Source organism: Perissodus microlepis, chromosome 13, assembly GCF_051167445.1.
Source record: "Perissodus microlepis isolate ML-2025 ecotype Zambia chromosome 13, ASM5116744v1, whole genome shotgun sequence".
NCBI lineage: Eukaryota > Metazoa > Chordata > Actinopteri > Cichliformes > Cichlidae > Perissodus > Perissodus microlepis.
This window is the reverse complement of record NC_140473.1, coordinates 12,292,686-12,314,683: the sequence shown is the minus strand read 5'-3', so window position 1 is coordinate 12,314,683 and position 21,998 is coordinate 12,292,686. Positions and strand designations below refer to the sequence as shown.

The window sequence follows — 21,998 nt, the reverse complement described above, 5'->3', positions numbered from 1 at the left end:
TTGTGTTTGATTTTATTTAACTATACATTTAATCCTCACCCCCCCCAAAAAATAGTTTGTGATCATTCTTGGCTTCTCTGGCTTTTTATTAGCACTATTCATGTGCAGTTAAGCAGGTTTTAAAAACCTCACAGTGTATGCTACAGCCTATGGGCTCACAGTACATATTCAGATATATATATTCATAAAACAGTCACTTTTGGGTCGACTATGAGTTCAGTGTGGACATTAATGTTATGAAATTAACTTTTTTTTATTTAGAGTAATCCAACACCTGCAGCAGTGTATTAATCTCATGCTGTTGATGGGCTCACCTCAGATGTTCTTTGACTGAAATTTGGTCTTTTTTTGGAGTCTACTTCCTGCTACATGATGCTACATGAATTTTTGCTGAGAATAATTTATTAGCCTTGCAATAGCTCTGTAGCTAGCCACCAGGTACCACGATGTAGCCTTAAAAACAGGCTTTAAATTTTCAAAATCTAATCTAATTTCCTGCTAAATTCCAACTCTGCTGAGTGTAAATCCTCTTTTGTAATTTTAAACTTTATTGTAATACTTGGAAGAACAGCCGTACTGATCATTCTTCTGGGGCTGAAAGAATCGGGACTATATTTAACTCAGTGGTTCTTCAGTGTTTGTTTGATTTTTGGGAAATGAAATGCCATTTGAACCTTAATAATGCCAGATTTATCAAGTAGAAAACCTCGGTATGATTATTATTAGTTATTAGTAGATGTCACAATTGAAAGAAATAAGTGTGGTATGAGCAATAAGTATGGTAGCAGTCAAAATAAAAATAAAAATAATTACAATGGCAAGAAGAACAATCTGACTGCTGTGCTATTATTCCCTGTGTGCTTCTCTTGCATGTAAGTCACAACAAGTGAGTACGTCTATGTATTTAAAAAGCAAGGGCTAACATCAAATGTCAATGCCTCACAAGAATGCTCATAAAACTCTTTATGACATATTCTAAAACAGCTGGTGTGCTTTGCAAAGCTTCCCAAGTGGGGCTCCTTTGGGGAGTTTTCCTACTGAGATGTCATTGGAAATCCTCCAATGGTTGTTGAAGGGGGATGGGATAAAGCATGTCACCCCTAAGAGACACCCCCCCCCCCCTTCCCCCCCCCCCCCCTTCCCCTCTTTAACAGTTTGGTACCAAGCTGCTGATTTGACTGAAAATATGAAGAAAAAAAATCATCCTGCAGTTTCATGAAAAAATATTGTGGTAGTCTTTCTATATTTCAACTAAGTGAAGGTTAAAAAAGATGAAATTCATGTTTTGCATTATACTGATGTTCTCAAAATATGAAGCTCAATCTTTTCTAATCTGAAAAATATTAAAACCTACTTTGTTGGGATAAAAGACTGGATTAGAATAAAGTGTTCTTATTAAGTAGTATGACAAAAACTAGAAGAAGTATTGTCGGGTAGAGAGAATTGCACACAATCCACCTCTGCTGTCAGTGCTTTCTTTCTTGTATGGTCTTATCTGAAAATAGTGACAGCCCATGGGAACTGTTATTCAGTAGGTTGCTTGCATCTAATGGATCGCATGCAATATGAGCACGAAGGAACAGATGTAGGCGAAGATTAGTTATGAGGGAAAATCTGCAGGTTTCTGTGCAGTTTAACAAACAGCAAAGCTTTTGTGTGTAATGATTATGTGTAGCAAAGCAGTTTTCTCTGATATTTTAATCAAGATAAAAATTTGTTTTTGGCATTCTGGGGTAAAAAAAGAAAGTATTTGGATTAAGACCAGATCTTAATAAGCAACAGATTACGGACACTCAGTAACAAATATCAGGTTTATTTTTGCAACAGAATTTAAATGTAAAAAACAAAAGGGAGAGAGAAAGATTTGCAAAATAAGAGCTTATAATGGGAAGGAAAAAAAAGTTACTGGGGAAAATACTGAAAAACAGAAAGGGAACAGAAAACAGCAAGCATCCTCAGTGGAATACATTACCAGGACAGCGGAGGCATGCTTTGGATAAACCCTTCAGATGCCTTCAGTGTCCTCCTGACTTTCAGCTTGTCTCCAAAGAGACATGTTGTGTGCCAGAGAGCATTCATCAAATTAGACCAGAAAGAAAACAATGTGAAAACCCGCAGCTCTCCCTCGAGACGTGCCGACAGGTTATCACAGAGAAGGTGTCTCTTGCTCTCCAGCACTGGGGCAGCAGCACACAGCAGCCTCCCTGAAGAGCAGCCCTCCCCTCCGTCCCTCCCACCCTCTCTTTCTCTCCACACAGGCTGGGATTAAGAGGGAGAAAACAGGAATTCAATTTAGATGTGTACAAATATAGAAAGGCAACCTACTCCATATAGTAGTTTTTAGAGATTGGGATTATACACCATAGTGAAGTTGAAGGAACAGAAAAAGTTAGTGTTTGTGTGGTTGTAAATAACTAGAGGTCCTGCGGAACAAGACTGCTGACCAAGCTTTAGAAAGCACATGCAGAGCACGGCTCGGCTTGGACATCTCATTAAGGTGGACCGTTATCAATCCTCAAAGATCGAAAACCGGCATGACGCTGCTAAAGAAGGCACCAACGGCTGAGTCAGTTTGGAATTTCCTGGTCCGCATCCTCTTTGATGGTTCAATCAGTGCATGAGCCAAGGTCAGTCGATAGCTTTACTTCTCTGAAAGCTTTAGCAAGATGTATTTGTGTATAAAACTTCCAGCGGCACCTAAGGCAGTGGAAATGGCACTGCACTTACAAACGATCAACATTTTCATACACTTTGGTATGAACACTACAGGCAGGTTTCTCTTGACAGTGTTTCTCTTTCTTCCTCTTTTTGTGTTTTTTGTGGTCCCAACTGTCTCCCCAGGTTTTCTTAGTACATCTCATAGAAGTGTGCGCTCTGCTGCTCTGAGCAGAGGCAGATAAATGAGCTGTGCTGTAGGTTCACCGTGGCTTCAGCACTTTACCGCTAGATTAATGATGCCTTCCAAGCCCCGAGCCTTTGCTTTTAGCATTTTAGAAGTACCTTCATAAAGTGAACTACAGGCACATCTTGTTTATACGCTTATCTATTGGGCATCTTTCCTTTGGGCATGATGCTGTTTGCATCAGTACACCTGACACTCCTGAGCTAATGAACCCCTTCCCGAAGCCCACAGTGTTTCTAGAAATCTTCAGACGAAGATGCCATTTCGACGAGGAAACCCACAGTAGCATTATTTTGAACTCAAAATCCTCGAATGGTCAAAATAATCACAGGGATACCCATATCCATTAGATATGGGAACAAATAAAATAAAATACTGACATTTCAGTTTGGGCTTTTTTTTGGGCTTCTCAGCCAGGCTACCTGTCAGTTTTCATCACAGTGGCTAAATTGCATGTAAGCCCCTCACATAGCCCGCATTGAATTGTCACGGGTGAAAAAGAAGGCAAGCATTGGTGGAGGACACCATAAATTGCTAATGTTATTGGATTTCAACCAGGTCATGACCACATCAAAATGTTGACCTACACACTAATCCTGGATGGCAGACTGATGCTCAGTAACATGTGAATTTATTTCAGTTTTGATTCAGAGCCATACGTCACATCCAGCACACACAAGATTCATTGAAAAAAAAATGGATGTGGCTTATACATCCTCCTGGCTGTCCTTGGAGGGTCAGTTGTTATTTTTAAGTCTAAATCAGACTTTGTTCATTTGCGGACCCTTTAGTGACATGCCCAAAAAGTTACAAACAAAAGAAAAGACACCATGTCATCAAAAAACTGGCTTTCTGTCTTTAAGATTAGTTTGTAATGGAAATCTAAACAACCTTGTGTTTTTGTGGATTTCACTGTGATGATGTAGTTTAAGCCCCCTTTATATATCCTTCTAGCCTGAATGAGGAGACAGAGACGTATAAATATGAACGGGCATACACCTCCGCTTAGGTTATCCTATGGGGAGTTAACCTACATCTAGTACACCCACATTACATCGCTTCCTCCTCCTTGGTTTCAAATAAACCTAAAGGACAGAGCGAAAGGAGAAAAAAGGATGTGAACAGTAGAGAAAGAGAGTGGTGAGGTGGGAAGAGAGAGGCAGTATTGATTCCTTGATTCCCGTACCTCTGCCAGTGAGTGCAGAGTGTCAAGATCTCCCGCCAGGAAAAACAAATCACAAGGCTGAAGTGATGGATGTGGCACTCCAGGATCCGGCGGTTTTGCCATCTGGATGGCCGACACTGTATATCAGCCTCATGCGCAGCAAATTAAATTTACATTTGGACGGCTTCCCCGGGCCTCACCCAACACAGATGCACCAAAAGCAGCCCTCCGCCACAACTTCCTTAATGGGTTTGATCTATCATTTCCGGGTCTATTATGTAAAGATGATGTTGGTCCATGTTCAGAATGTCAAAACGATGTTACAGTCGCAATAGAATCACATTATGCGCAGCCAAATGGATGTTAAGCAAAATGACATCACCTTTAATTTCCTTAACATGAGTCGATACTAATCCAACTTGCCGAAATATTTTGATGCGCATTAGAACATCGGTGAAATAAGAGAGCAAATTCGATAAAAGCCAAAGTCTGTCTTCATTTTTAGGACCCTGATTCATTCCTCGCCCATTTTTTTCCCTTTGTCTGGTTTGTCACCGTCACACATGCAAACCCCTGCAGTATGAACAAAGTAAGGCTTGTCAGGAAGTACACTTAAAGGCTTAAAATTATTAGTGCAAAAAGAATAAGTGAGGATGTAATGCCACATATAAAAGAGAAGGTTTTTCTGCTTAGCAGCACACCACAAAGAAAAAAATCTAACCTGGCCCTGAAGATGCCGCCATGCCTAAATGAAATGACCTTTAACGCCGAGCTGATCAAATGGCCTGAAGCAAGACTATAAAAGAACATTGCAGTATAATGTTTTACAGTGTACTTTTTTTCTGGTCTATTGTTTGCCCTTTCCCATTTTCCTGGACGGTAAAATGTATCGTGTTTGGCAGGTGAGGAAGTGCGCTGAAAGCAGTCTGAAATGGATTTGATATAAGAGTCGATGTGGCAGCAGATGCCACGATTTGGTTTATTTTGGATCCTTATTTTGTAAAAAGAGATACTGAATTGCTTTGAAAGAAAGAAGAAGAAAATATTGATTTAAGCCTCTGTTGAGCTGGCTTTTGTTTTCCTATGTCCTTTTTGTTTTTTAAGCTTTCATGGCTGGTTGTCCTCTAAATGTCAGAGGTGTTTTGTGATGGCTCTCAGCAATCGCTTGAAGGGCTATGCAAAGCTACACAATGAAAAGCAAATTGAGCATGTGAGTCGACAGTTGTGCCGTGAACTTCAGCCCCCACTGTTCCCCAATAATCTGATCTCATTTATGTAAAGACGGCGCTTCCTGGAAAGCAGCGTAGCAGCTGCTACAGCGCCGGGGAGCTCGTGCCTGTGTTGACAGATGATTTCAGCAGTCCAAAAGTTTAGTTTAGCCACTTGTATTCACATCTCAACTGCCTGGCTCTCTTTAACCTAACCTAACTTGAGTGGGAGTCCTCTCAGCCCATCGATGCAGCTAAGTATTCCGTGCCCTCACCACTCCTCTGTGTTATTCTCTCTTTTCAGACAACTGACGACTTGCTGGTGGCATCAGCCGAGTGTCCAAGCGATGACGAGGACATTGATCCCTGTGAGCCGAGCTCAGGTGGGTTAGGTTAGTCATCTCTTTTTTTATTCTACTTCTCTCTGGGTGTGTCAGTGTGTCTTTGTGTGTAACAGTTCACCCCCACCAGGGCACTCGAGGCTAACGCGTAGTGTTTAAATGAGAAGATTGGAGTTTAGTTAAAGCTTAAACACTTCTCAGAGGCTGACTGCGTGATACAGCAAGCTGCAGGCAGTCTGTTGGGTCGGGCAGCTCCATTTCTATACAGTAGCTCTTTCAGTAGTTTGTTGGAATCTAAATTATAAATGCAGTAAAATTACTGGTTTTTATTCATGCTGATTAATGTTTTAAGGCATTTTAATGTAACTAGCTTATTTGAATAGATTCAGGGTAGAGATCTATCACTGTCTGACCTTGGAAGGTTAAACATTTTGAGAAAGAGATGGTATTTGTTTGTTTTTTGCTACAAGTTTGGTAGGACACATTCACATTTATTTGTTACACTCAGTAGATTTAGTCAGAATGAATAGAGGATCATCTGGCACTATTACTTAGAACTTGTTTAAGTTTTTTTTCAGTTGTTGCTGTTTTTTGTGTGGGTTTTGTTTGCTTGTTTGTTTGTTTGACGATTGTACTTCATCGTGTCCTGATCTGTGTTTTTTTTTTTTTTTAATTGATTCAAAAGCCTGATAATTGTTGGTCCATCCATCAACATTAACCCACCTAAATTAAATGTTCGGAACAATGCTCTCAAAGAACCTCGTGCCCAAATAAAACTCTGCCTTTTTGCGTCAATCCAGCCGCTGTTACTGTGCTTTCATTTAATTTCTTCATCGGCTCACGGCGTCTGTTAATAAACTCAAAAAACAAAAACAAAAAAGGCCACACACACGCACACAGTTGTGATTATCAGACCTGCAGGGCTCCAGCACGTGAAATCAAAGTGGGTAAACCCAGAGAGTTGGGGAAGGCTGATTTTTACAGGTGTGCAAAGAGTCCCCACTGTTGTTAATTAAATTCTACAGTGGGCAGTGGGAGTTCATCCTGTTGTTTCTCATGCAGTACTGCTCACAATGGCTGCACATAACCACCCTCAGAGTTTGTGATTGAGGCACATGTCATGTGTTGCTCTTCATAAAATAAACAAACACATTTTAGCTTTGGGTTCTGACCGTGTGTGTTGAAGAGCCCCGATAAGTGTAAAACAATAATCATAAAAAAAAAGGTACCACTTATTGTTCTCCCTGAAATTGAAAATGCTCCTCCCAAGCTTTACTCAGACAAATATTATAAATGTGTTTGCTCCCTGCAATGCTAGCAAACTTTTAATCTCTTACCTCACCACACATGGAGGGCAATTAAGCGTAACCTTTGAATGGAAAGATTTTCAAATGCATTCTGAAGTGATGAGAAGCACAGAGAACAATTAAGTCCAGACCCAAGGCCCCACGCTCCATCTAAATGTGCTATCGATCAGAATGTGGTCATAAAACGTCCACTAAATTAATGTGTGCCCCACAGCAAAGACTATCAACTTTTCTAGTCTGTCCCTCTTCCTGTTCCTTTGGTTTTCTACTAGCGAGATTAGCTTTTACCTCGCTTTTCTCCTGCAATACATCAGAGCGATATTCCGATTGGGCAGCATCACAGCAGGTCCTTCCAGGGAACACTGTATCTGCTGCTTCTGAAAAAATACACAGGAGATTGAGCTGTGTACTGATTCACACTCGCATTATGATATTCTGTGACAAGGGCATCTGCCAAAACATCAATTGCATACTGTGTGATGCTTAGGGACACACCCTCCCAGTGCAGAGTATCCCTCTTCTTCTGTGATCACTGAAGGGGATTTGACACCAGAGCTGTGGGCTCCCAGGGTGGCAGCTGTCTAACACCGTATCCTGATTAATATCTACATTCAGAACAATTCACACGCTCTGCCAAGCACATGCCACATCTCCGACAGGGCTGCTGTGCATAAAGAACTGGATACACTGTTGCTGATAAAGTGCTACTTACTCATATTACTGTTCAGCCAGCTCCTTTTAATGACGCCAATAATATATAATTTTTCATGCAACACCTTGACAGCCTCTTCTGTCTGGCATCTCCAAAGGAGTGGCCAGATGCGCATACATTTGATATCTCTCTGTCTTCACAGCGCATGTATGCATACAGCAGGATAATGTTGGTGTATAAGTGATCTACAGAGGTCGAGCTTTGAAAAACACTATTATGCAAGCTATCTGTGGTCCAAGGTCAGCTCTAGATCATCCTGCATCTTACTGGAGTCTTGTCCCACAGCAGTCTCTGTCAGTTGTTGAATGACATGAATCAGGTAAACTTACTTATTGCCGAGCTTTATTACTGTTACTTCCGGAAACCATGGAAAGCCATCGCTACCAGCAGAGCTTATCGCCCAGCAGGACTCGGATTAGATCATACTGCACCAAATTGAATCCTCCCCCCTGCTTCTTGAAACCACAGAGGAATACACAAGCCCGTGATGCTGCAGCTCATCTGATCTGTAATAGGAGGATGCTTTGGGACCATGCTTGTACTGGGTAGCCAGTCTCACACAGCTGAATGTCAGCATAATCCATCTGTCTATGTGATACCTGTTTTTCCGACTTCTTAGAAAGAAAAGTAACAAAACTATCCATAAAGATAAAAAATCCAATTCTCTCATATGTAAATATTGTGTGAATGCTGACGTTTAGCAAAAATTTCCTTCATTTCTTGCGAGAAAATCTTTTAAAGACTGACACAAAGGGTTCTAATTATTTGCTGAAAACACAGATGCAGGTGGGAAAATATTCTCTTGAACAGCGTAGAAAGCTGCCACTGATTATTCTGCACCAAGTTTTCATGGTGAAAGTTAATGAAAGAGGTTGTTGCTGAGCTACATGAAGTCAGATGAAACGGATGTCTCTTACCTACTAGCTCCAGTTCATTGGCACCATGCAGGCTGTTGATGGAGGGCAGCTGCTGCAGAGTGACCCATATCCAAGGTTGCATGATTACATGCTGGAGCTGCCTTTGTTCCTCATTTTTCCTCCTCTGAGAGAACAATCCATGTTTAAAATTAGCAGCTGTTTAAAATTAGTTAAATTCTTGTTACGAGATTTGATAGGATTGTTTTACCCGTACCACCTTTTGGTTGAAAGCAAGTAAAGCAAAGTTTGTGCACTGTGTAAAATGTAATAAAAAACTGAATGCAATGATTTGCAAATCTGATAAACCCATATTTTATTCACAATAGGGTATGGCAAACATATTGAATGGTTAAAGTGAGAAATCTTCCTTCTTTATGAGAAATATTAGCTCATTTTGAATTTCATGGCAGCTAGATATCTCAAGTGAGCGGGGCTGGGGGACCAACAAAAGGCTGGAAATGTTCTCTTGAGTAGTAAAAAAAACAGCTGGAGAAAAATTTTGTAGTTAATTAGATTTTTTGTCAACAGGTCAGTAACATGATTGGCTTTCTTAAGGAGGCAGATTTTCTCCAATCTATAAAAACCAATATCTACAATAATAATAATTCTGAATAATATACATCAGTAAAGTAAATAATTAAAACTAAGGGTTAAAGCCGACCATCAACATTGGATGCCCATGATCTTCAGTCCCTCAAGCACCGCATTAAAAATCGACATGATTTTGTCACAGAAATCAATACATGGGTTTAGGAACAAATCCATGAATCGTAGTTCGCCATTGTTAAACACAGTTGTTTGTGCTATCCATAAACACAGGTTAAAGCTTTGTCATACAGAAAAGAAGTCATATATGAACACCATCCAGAAATGCTGCCATTTTCTCCGGGTCTGCTTGCACATCTGGAAAAGACTTAACAATACAGGTTTTAGAGACATGCGTGTCTGTCAATATATGCTCCCATCCAGACCATGTCTTATTCAGGGAAGGCCTTACATATTTTATCAAGTGGATTCTCAGACTATATACTGCATCTATTACAACAGCGTGGCTTCACAGCAGAAGAGTCCAGCAGCTGGACTGTCCTGCCTGCAGCCCAGATCTTTCATCATTTTAAAACATTTGGCACATCATGAAATGAAAAATTCAGCAAAGAAGATCCAGGACTGTTGAGCAGCTGGAATCTTGAATCAGACAAAATGAGGCTGCCATCAAATCCAAAATAACCTCTCTTCACGTCATTACCTACTGGCTTTTTTTTTGTTTGTTTGTTTGTTTGTTTTTTACATTTTACATTAATCCAACTTTTTTGGAATTGGAGACATGCATGTTGAGAAATTGATAATGTAAAATGTTTGACATATAGCATTTAAAATATATTTTTTAAGTAAAGGGGTGTGAGGATTAATCCTAATTTCAAATTAAATAGGTTAACTGCACTTGTAATAGAGCCAGATTACAACATAAGTCTGTGTTCTATGTCAGCACAGTAAATATTGAAGACAATGCTCACAGCAAGCCGTTGTACCCTAACTTAAAGGCAGGTGGAAACATCTAGCTTGTTGGTAAAAAAAATTCTTTGTTTCAATTTTAGATTATTCTTCTGTTTCCAATCTGAACCTATCTAAGCTAACTGGCTGTCAAATGTAGCATTATACTTTGGGAAGTATGTTTATTATTACACAAAATAGCTGTTACATATTAAGCTACAATTGGCTGTTTTCTTCATGCAGCTTTAAGCGTACGACCCAATAAAATCTAACTATTCCTTAGTGGCCCATAGAAATCAATACCAGCTTTGAAATTGACTCCCTTAATTATTACTTGAGAACAAAGCCCCCACTCCATACCTCATAATAAATAAATGATGGAGGAAAACATGAGGAAGTTTCTCTTACACCTGACAGAATACACAATGTTTCCTCTGAAGTTAGGATTCTCTGATCCCTGACTTCTAATGTTTTTTTTTCCTTTCTTTTGAGAGAGCGCACAAAAGTAGACGGACATATCCAAACATCCAAACACTCGACGCCTCAGCTGGATGTTTATCTTTTATACCCGTGCACCTTTATTTTTCCACCATTATACCGTCATTAATTATGCAACATGCAATCATGTGAAATGTGATTTGTATGAAAGAGAAAAGCCCCCCCCCCCCTCAACATTATCTAGGTTCACACCATCAGCCTCAGTGAGACTTGTGGTATGTGCAGACCTTTGCATTTCACACATAATCTTTGAGTGCTTTTATTCTCTGCTAGAAATAGCCTTTTGCTGCACATTGCCCATAGGCAGGTTAAGGTTAATCATCTCTAGTTTCCTCTTCTCTCTATGCGTGCTCATCTTTTTTTTTTTTTTTTTATCCTCAAGCATTCTGCAGTGACATTAGCCGCTGCTAATGTGTTTGACATTTTGTTTTAATAGATTTAATTTATGGTTGGGGAAACAATACATAGAGTAAACCAATAAATCAAACGGTAAATGAATACTCTCTTTAACCCCATGGCAATGACTGGAATGCACCCAGACAGGAGGAAAAAAATTAGAGTAAATTATTGTTTTAAAAGTAGCTGTGAGATTAATGAAACATTAAGAGCACTGTGCTGGCTTAAGAGGTCACTGCCCACATTTAATAGGTTATTCAATCATACCCAGCTGGAACTCTGTGTGTGTTCATTTCTCCCTTTGCTGAATACAGTGTCATGCACCTTGCATGCCAGACTGCCACTAGCAGAGATGGTTTAACTAATGGGAAAAAAAGGCCTTTTTTCGAAACCGGAGGCCTATTGAACGTGGCCGTAGCTCACAGCCGGGAACAACGCCGATGACCTTCAAGCATCACGTCTACTCTTTTTGCCAACATGTTGCTGTTATTTTCCTATAGTCTGCTACTTTCTGCAGACAGCCTTATGGAATTTTACCATTTTTGTTTTTCTTGCACTCTTTCACTGCGGATTATGCCATTCAAGTCTTCTCTCTACATCCTATTTTAAATGAAGTGTGTTCTGAGAGAAAACAGGATTTCACACTTACTGTCAGTCTTTCTCTTTACTGATCCCACCGTATTTATATTTTCAATTACTTTTATTTTTTTTTTCACCGTTCATCTTTCTGGTGTGCTGACATTGATGATAACACATTGTGTCTGTTTATGAGTCTAAGTAGGGCATGAAAGACTTTGCTAACCAAGAAAAGAAAAGTTGCTCAGTTAAAGGCCAGTTATTGAAATAGTAAAAGCAACTAAGACATTACAAATATTAATAAAAAATGTACCAGTCTGGAAAATGCATGTAAAGATTACCTCATCTTTACATGCATTTGATATTTTTGTTGACCTGCTATCTAACAACTGTATGACTTAATCTGACTAAAGGTGGTCATTAAGTTGTTGTGGGGATAAGAAATAGTCTCTAGTAAAACATATGTACAGTTTTCTGAAAAAAGTTTTTCCTCCACTTCCTGATTTCTTATTTCAAGTTTAAGATCTTCAGAGATTTTTGAACATTTGAAAGATAACAAAGATAACCCAAGTAAATACAAAATGCAGTTTTTAAATGGTGATTTGATTTATTAATGGGAAAAGTACACTAATGCCACATTTGACTGATGTTCTTGTTTATAGCAGGTGTAGCAGGAAGTAAACCGTCCAAATAGTTGAGCTTTTGTCTCGCCACTCTACAGAATATTTTGCCAAAAAAAATTTGGCAAATGAGCCTTTGTGTCCTTTTTTAGTCAGCAGTGGTTTTCACCTTGAATCTCTCCCATGGATTTCATTTTTTGCCTAGTCTTGTTCATATTGTTGAATCATGAACTCTGACCTTAATTGAGGTGTCAGGCCTGCGTTCTTTTATGATTTCCTGGATGAGTCATTAATGTGCTCTAGCAGTAATTTTGCTAGGTAATTTTGGCAGGTAGGTGAACCTTCCCACTCCTGGGAAGTGAGTTGCTTTTTGAGATCTTTCAGCCCATCTCACTATTATTTAAATGATTTCGTGATTCAGCAGATCTGACAGTTATCAGTCCTGGGTGTGGCTAGTGAGAATGAACTCTTCTGTCCAACAATGTGGTTAATCACAGTTTTTGTACACACAGTTGTCATAGCAGCTTGTGTCAACATATTTAAAGCTGTTTGTGTTATCATCATGAAACAAAATACAGGTATGAACACAATGACACAATGTTACCTAGCTATAGAGCCATAAGTAAGTAGGTATAGAGGCCGAGACCTCATAGCCTGACACTATAGAACTCTACCTCTCTAATCAAGAGATGAACTCCAGACTTGTGACATTAAAGCTGAGTAAGCTTAGTCGTCTTCTTTCATCTTGCCTTTTTAGTGGAATCCCTCTTGGCAAAGGCTTAAACTGCATCATACCTTTTAGTGGGGTTAAATCAAACACCTTTTTAATAATTCTCACTTCATTTCATGCTCACTCAGCTCTCAGTTCATCATCCACCATCAGCGTGCGCAGAGCCACTTCAGACTCATATATGCAAGCTGTCATGAGGCATACTGCCAGCATGTCACAAGTACAGGGTGGCTTGCATCACTTCTTGAGGACACTCCGATAATTAAAGAGGCAAGAGGGATTTAATAAATGTTTTGGCTCTGCTGCAGTTGATACAGTGACCTGTCTGCAAAATGATCCCCGGCTATATGACAACTCTGACAGCTCATGATTATAGCTGGATATGTGAAGTAAGAAGATGGTATAACACTAATCTGGCTGAATAACAGCAGCGTGACACTGAGCATGCCAATAGCTGTAAGCCTGGTTGATCTGAAGGCAAACCTGCAGCCACACCTCCCTAAGCCCTCAACGATGCATGATGTGTTGCTGATGTTGTCAGCTGTTGCAGTTTGCGGATGGCCAAATTTACACAAAATCTCTTTTCGCTAGTTTCTTGATAAAAAAAAAAATTACTGCATTCTTTGATTCATTTCCATTGAAGCATTAACACAGCCTTGCCATTGTGCATCCGCTTAGAAAAAAAGCTTTATCCTTGTCTACCCTGCACAACCCTTTAAAGCCATTAGCAACAAAAGCTAATGAAAGGTCAAGCCCAGCCTGTCTGTTCAATATATTCTGAATAATCTTGGTTGCTCCATTACCTCTCAACAAGTCTTACAGACACCTGAAGTAAACCCACCCCCTGCTGTGCTTTTCCTTCATCTATGGCCCCCATCAACCTGCCCTGTTGCAAATTACCAAACAAATGAACCCTTTCGCTGGAGACAAATGAGGAAAAATAGTCTTTGAAGAGGACCATTTATTCAAATCCCACCTGACAGTGCAAAATCTCTGATCCCATTTCTCTCCTTGAGCGCATGTGGCACAAAGAAGTCAGGCAAAGAGAAGTAGAATCACATCAGGCATTTCTCCGGCTTTTAAATGACATTTTCCTATGCGTCAGTGCTAATATCTTCAAGAGGCAAGCTCATATATCCATACTGAAGGATGCAGGCAGAATTAAGAGAAGAGATGCAATCAAATAAAGCCCGAAGAAAAGCATCAAAGTCTTCAAAGTCGCTTTGCACTGTTTATTAACACTGCACGGCAAAGTGCAGTGTCTTAGCCAGGCTGTTTCTTTTCTTCCACTAAAACTCATGTATCAAGGTCACATATAAAATCTTTGCTTCTTTGTTCAGTTTTTATTTTATTTATTTACTTTTTTGTGCATCTCCTCTCGAGAACTCTCTGGTGAAAGCGAATGATTTGTGACTAAATAACTAGAACATTAACTGTTGTCCTTGTAAATAAAACAGCAAAGACTTTATGATGGTCTGGATATGAGACTGAACTATAAGTCTTGCTCTGGGATGAGACGTAGAGGAGAGAGTTATTCTGGCAGCTTTTACCCAACTGCAATCCTTCAAAAGTTAACCCCCCTGAGTTTACCTCCATCGCTTCACAAGCACACCCCTGCAATGCTGCCATGAAGCTAGACACACTTTAAGGTCATTTTCCCCATGTCTAATTTTACCCTTGGGTGCGCTCGAGTAGAGCTCATAAGAGCAGCCATCATTTTAAACACTTGTTTCAGTCGCTATTTCTTTCTCAGTTTATGTGCCTTCATTCTGAGATGATGGAGTGCCAATGAACAGACAGGCAGATGCATTTTGACTGAGGTCCTTTTGGGGTTTTCTCAATGGCCTTGGGTCTGGGACATTACTTTATCTGAACTCCACTTGAGTTCAGGCACACTGTAGCCGGGCAGGGGCACAGTCAGGCACATGGGTAACAAATGAGCTGCATCACTGTGTTAAAGGCAGTCTAGTGGACTGTGTAAGATCCCATCAGGTGGCTATTTGATAGACAGTGCTGAGACTAAAGGTGAAATAAAGAGCTACTGTAAATGCTAATCGCTTTAGACAAAACATGGTTGTGTCAGCACTGTGCTAAATTTAGTGCTAACCTTTGACTTAATGGTCAGCTCTCTGCACCATAAAAGTATTGAGTTCTTATGAGCTGTAAGAGTGGCGCCAACAGATCAGAAGTAAATTTTAAATACTGCGCAGAGCACCCAGAATTTAGGAACATAAACATACCGCAGTCATGGAGGGTGAAGGGGAATTTAAGCTAGCATTTTTCTTCATATTATAATCTTTATTATAAAATTAAAGGAGAATTATGGCTGTATGTCCCGATCCCAAAAAATGAAGGCCAACAATTATTTTATTATTTCTTTGGGCCATTTTAATTCATTTATGTAGTTTTTTTTTTTTTCACTTAGTTTCATTTTTTGGGGGGGCTGTTGTAGCCCTCCATAGAAAGATTTCCATTAATGTTGAAATAAATGAGTAGCTCATTTAACCCACTTATTTTACTTTTTCAGTGATGAAAGACGGATTGTGGTCAGTTAATTGAGAGCTTTCCAATGTAAAGTTGCTGTGTGAGCTCAGCCTGTGGGAAGCCAATCAACAGATCCTGGCAAGAGGAAATAACAAAGCCTAGAGCTGGAGGTGTTAGATCACACAAGGAAGAACAGCGCGCCATGATACTTTTGGCACATGGTTCACTCCTGATGTAGCAGTCTGAGGCTGCCTCCCTCCCGAACCAGCCGGGGTCTCATATAAAACTCTAGAGTGCCACATCAAGACCTCTATCCTCCATCAACCTGCTATGTCATCTACACTTTTGACTTTTTTGACCCTGAACAAAGGATAGATAGCACATATGAAAGTAACTCACCGTTAATGCCCATGCGATGGTTTGCTTGGGACGAGCCGTGTCAACCGGTGGCTTTTGCCCACAAGGCGAGAGCATTCTTCACACCTGTCTGCAAGGATAAGTGGGCTTGTCACAAGCAGAGCTAATCTGTTGCAACGCTCAGTCACATTCAATCCCCCCATTGGTACTCTCTGCTTGTCCTTGAATGTCGGATAGCATTGGAAGCATACTTGGGCCACTGATCAGTCTAACCATGCTGGAAAACATGTCAATGAAGAGGAGCAGCATCTTTGCGTCTGATAGACAGCTTGGGGAACTTTTGCCCTTTACAGTTTACACTTTTTTGTGCCCTTTAGTCCAATATTTTCCTAAAATAGACATACCTGATAGAGGTTGATCACGAGCAAATAGAACACCATTCGAAGTCATTGTTTGTCTGAGAATTCAACTGTCACTCAAGAGGAGATATGGGAGTAATCAAAAAGTGCTTTATTTCCAAAGCCATCGACAATGAGTAAAGGCACAAGAGAGAGAACAATGATGAGAACTAGCAGAGACATAAGGAGAGCTGTATTATAGCTTGGATAGCATTCAGAAAATGAAGTGGGTTTGCTGATGTGCTATCACTCTCATATTCACAGGAGGATCCCTGGTAGTAGGATGCTTTCAGTGTTATAAAACACCGACATCACTGTGTAACAATAGTCAAAGAAATATGTAGAAGAAGAACAAGAATAGTTTGCAGATAGGTCAATGCAAAGTAAATCCACCCCCCAACCCCCATTTTATTGTTAGGCTTGTCCAACAGCATCGATAATAATCCCATTTAGAGTTACTGCGTACGATTGGTTTCTCCTTCACTGAATTCTTTTTCAGTGTCCTATTTGCTAATGCTCACAGAAGTACATTGTCTGTCATTAAATAAGGGTCTGATAAGATAAGAAGAGGTGATTATGACAAACTTCAACACAATAAAACTCTGCTATCCTTTTTATTTTCCTTTTGATGTAAAATCGTTGCTCTGCGCTGTATTCTTGAATAGGAAGAGTTACTTATGTGGAAATATTTCTGTGAAGGATTGAAATTATGAAGACACAGTGTTGCAGTTTCTGTTTTAGAATAACATTTCTTTCTAAAGTTGGTTTGAATGTATTAAAGATAATGCATGCATTTTATTTCTTAAACCAAAATATAAAAAAATAAATAAGTGAAGACAGTAGGACGACAAAGTAGGACATGAAGGACAGCACACGTATGATCAATTTCAAACTCTTTTCTCGAGTTTATTATACATTATATATTACGTTCTAAAAATAACCCGCACTAGGTGAAATCCGCGAAGTAGCCAAGTTTATTTTTTACAATTATTGTAGATGTTTTAAGGCTGTAAAACCCCTCACTACACACTTCATACAGTTTTCTCAGACAGGCATGAACATTTTCACACTTTTCTCTCTTGTTTAAACACTCTCAAAGTTCAAACCTTAGTAGAAAAATAAGTCCAGTATCATAGAATGAAACCAAAGATCAAACCATGTGACGCAGATGTCTCTGTGTCAATCAGGACACAGAGCACAATGCGCAATTTTAAAAAAAAAAACAACAAAAAAAAAACGAAGCATGCAAAATTGCACAAAAAAAATCCGCAAAACAGCGAGGCCGCGAAAAGTGAACCGCGTTATAGCGAGGGACCACTGTATTTAAATCTTTTTTAAGAATTGTACTTGCCAAAGAATTGAATATCTCGTGATGTTCTGATCAATATTGCCATTGCTGTTCATGTGAGCATAAATGGCAACTAATATAAGCATCTGTAATGTTTCAATGTATAATTACTTCTCATTAGAAAGTATCAGTATATCATCTTTAAATGACATTGTGAGCTCTTCATCTAATAGTTACAGTGACGTGTAAAATATGAATAAAAGACATAAATAAACATAGAAAAACATCAGTGAGAAGCAAACTTCTACTTTTCGGCTTACATGTTTGTACCCTGGGACATTGCGCACACCGCTCCCTTTCTGACTGCTCTGAAAAGCTGACAATGGACCTGCAGATCGGAAAAAGTTACTGTTGTTCTGAAACACTCTCTGTATTTTGTAGTGTTTTGCAAAGATCTGAGAACTTGAATGATCCACTTTTGTTTGTAGCGAGGACTTACCCCAGTTCTGAATCAGCTGCAGCTGTCTGTTCCACTTTTAGAGGGACCTTTTCAGAAGTTTGAAATGCACACTTGCCCCGTGCTGCTTTTACTTTATTGCCTTTATTACCTTTGAAATTTAAATGCGAGGTTATACAATAGCGACAATGAAAACCTACAGTAGGAATAAATGTGAACTGACTACTTTACCATTTGCATTACGTAACAAACTGGCCCCTTATATCAACACATATGATTCTGTGTGTTACAGCATAGTCACTGCATCATTTCATAAGTGCTGCAAGAAGCAGCAACAAAGTGGAAAATCTGCAAAGCTTGCTAAAAAAAAAAACCAAAAAACTGCCCAGTCAACACAGAGGAGCCATTTGAGCCCTTCATCTCCACACATCTATGTTTGTTTCTGTTATTGTTAGTTTGTCCACTGGAAATACAAACAGAAACTTAACATCTTCTCATCAAGATCACTACGATCTAAACACAGCTGTAAATCCCTGAGATATTTTCTCCCGATCCAGTCTAAACAGAGTGCTTTCATTTCCAAATGTTAGCATTAAGTGTTTGGATTTCACAATTGCAACAAAGAGGGGCTTAGCCAGAAATGATGACTGCTACAAAAACACACAGAGAGATGTGCCAGGAGGACTGAATGATATCGGGGAGGGGGGGACTGACATGTTTTCAAAATAGCACCACCAAAGAAGTCGAGACAGCCTTTGGCAAAAATCTGCTGATTCAATTGAAGAATTGTTTCTTTCTGAAAGATTTATTTTCAGAGACTGTGAGACAGTCATGCTGCTCGGATGAATGCTGAATGTTGGAAGTATGGCTTGTTCATTCATGACTATGCTGTAAAGCATGTAATGAGTTGTGAGTTTCCCTGCGATTGATTAACACATTAGTCGTCTTGTCAGTATTACTGACATTTGAATTTAGAAAAAGACCACTGTCTTTTTTTTTCTATATATCCATCCATCTGTGTTGTTATGGGCGAAGTGGCGCCTGTCTTAGTTATCGTAGCTTATAAAAAAATTCCCATATTCCCAGTATAACATTTAGATTAGTCCTCTATAGGCAGAGGAGAAGGTATATATCAAGTGCTATATTGAAGTCTACAAAACATCCCTGGCTCTTTTGAAGGTTCTTCTTAGGGTTGCATTTCATTGTAACTTCTTTGGTAATTTTGTGACTGTCAGACCATGTAAAGTGTTGCCTTTAAAATATGCTCGGGGTATTTGTGTCTTATTTAACAGTCAGAGTCGTTTTGAAGTCTTTTGGCCATCACAATGGGATATTAAATGCTTAAAGTGTCAGATCACGCTGCAGAAAGACATTCGCTGGGACCCCTTATCTTTGCCATTATATGCCATTTCAATCTATTGTGCTCTATTCATTGTCTGACTGCACGCTTTTCTATTTGATGGGAAAGCCATTTAAGCCAGCATGTACTTTGAAAATCGTCAGTCTTGATGTCTATTATATTTGGGATATTCATTTGTACATGCAGATAGGAAAATGCATGCTCTCATTCATTACACCAATACGGTCAAAGTAATGATGAAACATAAAACATGGCTTTTTTGTAGTAATCTTGTTTTTTTGTCTTGCAGCCAATCCCACTGGTGCTGGACCAAAGGGTTACCCAGGAACACAGGAGGTCTTCCGGGAGTCGAGCAGTACTACGGGGATGGTGGTCGGCATCGTAGCAGCAGCGGCGCTGTGCATTCTCATCCTGCTTTATGCTATGTATAAATACCGGAACAGAGACGAAGGCTCCTACCATGTAGACGAGAGTCGTAACTACATCAGCAACTCGGCACAGTCCAACGGAACCGTGGTCAAAGAGAAACAGGTCAACACAGCGAAAACCTCGAGCAAGAACAAGAAGAACAAGGACAAGGAGTACTATGTGTGATTGTCAAAGCTCTGGTCTTTGTCAGGCCAACGTAAACATTTATCAAAAAGACAAATCAGGACTTGTGTAATATAACAACAAATACAAACATTATTTAGTCATTTTTCCCCCCATAAGACATTGCTCTGAAAAGCTGAAAAAAAAAACATGGTAAATAAAAAAAATTAAAAAATAACTTTCTTCAGTCTTAAACGCTGGACAGAAAGTACTGAGGTTAAAAGACTGGAGGAAAAATGGGTCTGCCAACAATTAAAAATGAACTAAATACATATCTAACATGTCAGCAAAACACCATTAACCCATCTGTGACTTGTTCTTTGGCCACGATAATGTGATCGAACTCCTGTGTTTCCGGAGGAGCACAGATGCACTTTGCAAATGGAGTGACAGCATAGCAGACTTAACGTTCCATTTACATTGCCTGTGTTTGTGTTGCTGGGACTTTTTCTAGGTAAAATGGCACAATGCATAAATAAATACATACATTAAAATACGCCAAACATTTATGAAGAGGATGAAGAGGAGTTAAAAAAAAAAATCAATCACATGACATTTAAGTCAGAGACGAGGAATCAGCCAAAAGTCCTCACGGTAGAGGCAGAGATGGCCTGCAAAGACTATTACCTGGCAGGCAGGGCTGCTGCAGTGCAAAGATGAGAACAGATGGCAGCTTCTCTTGAAGACTTTGGTTTAAAAGAATATGTGAGTTGTGCCAGGAAGAAATCTGGAGGCCTTCGTATTCACGTTGTGTGAACTCAAAGGAGAGACTTCGCTCAGAATCCCGCAGATGTCTCAACGGTGATCATTCAGGAGCCATGCACGCAAAATTATCTTATTACAGTACATATGTTTATATACAATACAACCACATCTATATGTGCTTTCTGGACTGTGACAAAGTGGTGTTTTATAGCCTGTTGTATAGATGATGCAAACTATAACTGCTCCTCAGCCGTTTTGGAATAAAACCTTTAAAAAAAGGACAAAAAGAAGACATAAATGTTATTAAGTGTTGCTAGACATAGAAGATTTTATGAGGACATCTGCATTTTGTTTTTGTTTTTTCAGTTGGATAATAATTTGAATCTCTCCCTGTTTTTACATGTGTTCCTATATAGTTTTTATACAAATTCCAACCTGGACCAGTAATAGCCTAACCTGAAACCTGCACAAGCTGTTGATAGCGGAGAGGTGTGACAACTTGTGTGGCTCTCTTTTAAGGATCCTGGTAGAATCACTGCCTTCCTGCTCAATCCTGACTTACATGAGTGAGAATGAAGACCTAGAATATGAGTGTTGATGATGATGATGATGGATGATGCCAGTGATAAAGATAAATTAACTTGCTGTGTGTGTGTGTTTTCCAAGTGGTATTATAAGATTGTCCAGTGTGCGCTTGGGCTGACACAAAACCCAGAGGAGAATAGCTCAAATAAGTCTCCATTTCAACTGTTCTGTGTTTGTTCTGTCATTCTGTCAGTCAATTCTGCTTTCCAGAGACCTGTACTTGGAATGAGTATGAGGAAAAATGACCATGAACTATAAATGATGATCATGAATTCTCTTTGTTTGCTCCTCTTTTTATTTCTTCAAGCATTTCATGTTCAGTTGAACTTCTTCTTGTACTCCACATCAAAATGAGTCATAAAAATGAGGGTTTTTGGTTTTTTTTGAAAAATCTAATGAATAAAATATGACTGAAGTGAACTTAAAACCAGACTATGGATAAAATGTGTCAGAGCTACATGCAGGTATTATGACTTTCATTTTGTCATCAGGCAAGCACTCTTTACATCATTAAATGAGTGCTACACCGACTGGACTGCTAGAACACTGTCTACTCATGACGGACGGCCTTTTAAAACTTTTGTTCCTCTTATCTTGATCCTTGTCAAATCCGGGGAGGGGGCGACATTACTCACAATCCAACTCAGGTGTGTTATAGTAGGAGTTGCTAATGTCGCCATATTCAAGCAGAAATGACTCAGTGGCTATTTGATCTAGTAAGCTCCCTTCTATCTAAATATGCACCGATTGTTTTTCAGTTTGACATTTGCAGTCAACTCTGAGTCAAGGGCATCCATTGTTATTTATCAGCTACAAAAAGCTGGCAGCAACCGCCAGCTTGAAGAATTCACCAATGCAGAAGTACTAAAAAATGCAGGATCTAAGTTTCTACATTATATTGCCAAAATTA

General features: G+C 39.5%; 1 protein-coding gene across 14 annotated transcripts in view; it reads left to right on the top strand.

The window, feature by feature from the left end:
- The window catches only part of LOC146374785 (neurexin-1a-like), a 254,486-nt gene extending 233,126 nt beyond the window's left edge, over positions 1-21,360 (top strand). For 12 of the 14 annotated variants that reach the window (XM_084949142.1, XM_084949137.1, XM_084949141.1 and 9 more), the window contains 2 exons: positions 5,580-5,667; positions 19,497-21,360. In XM_084949142.1, the coding sequence (XP_084805268.1) occupies positions 5,580-5,667; positions 19,497-19,801 (393 nt within the window). In that variant the 3' untranslated portion in view covers positions 19,802-21,360. The remainder of the gene's footprint in view (positions 1-5,579; positions 5,668-19,496) is intronic. The other 2 variants (XM_084949147.1, XM_084949136.1) reach the window with 1 other exon arrangement.
- The last annotated feature ends 638 nt before the right edge of the window (positions 21,361-21,998 follow it).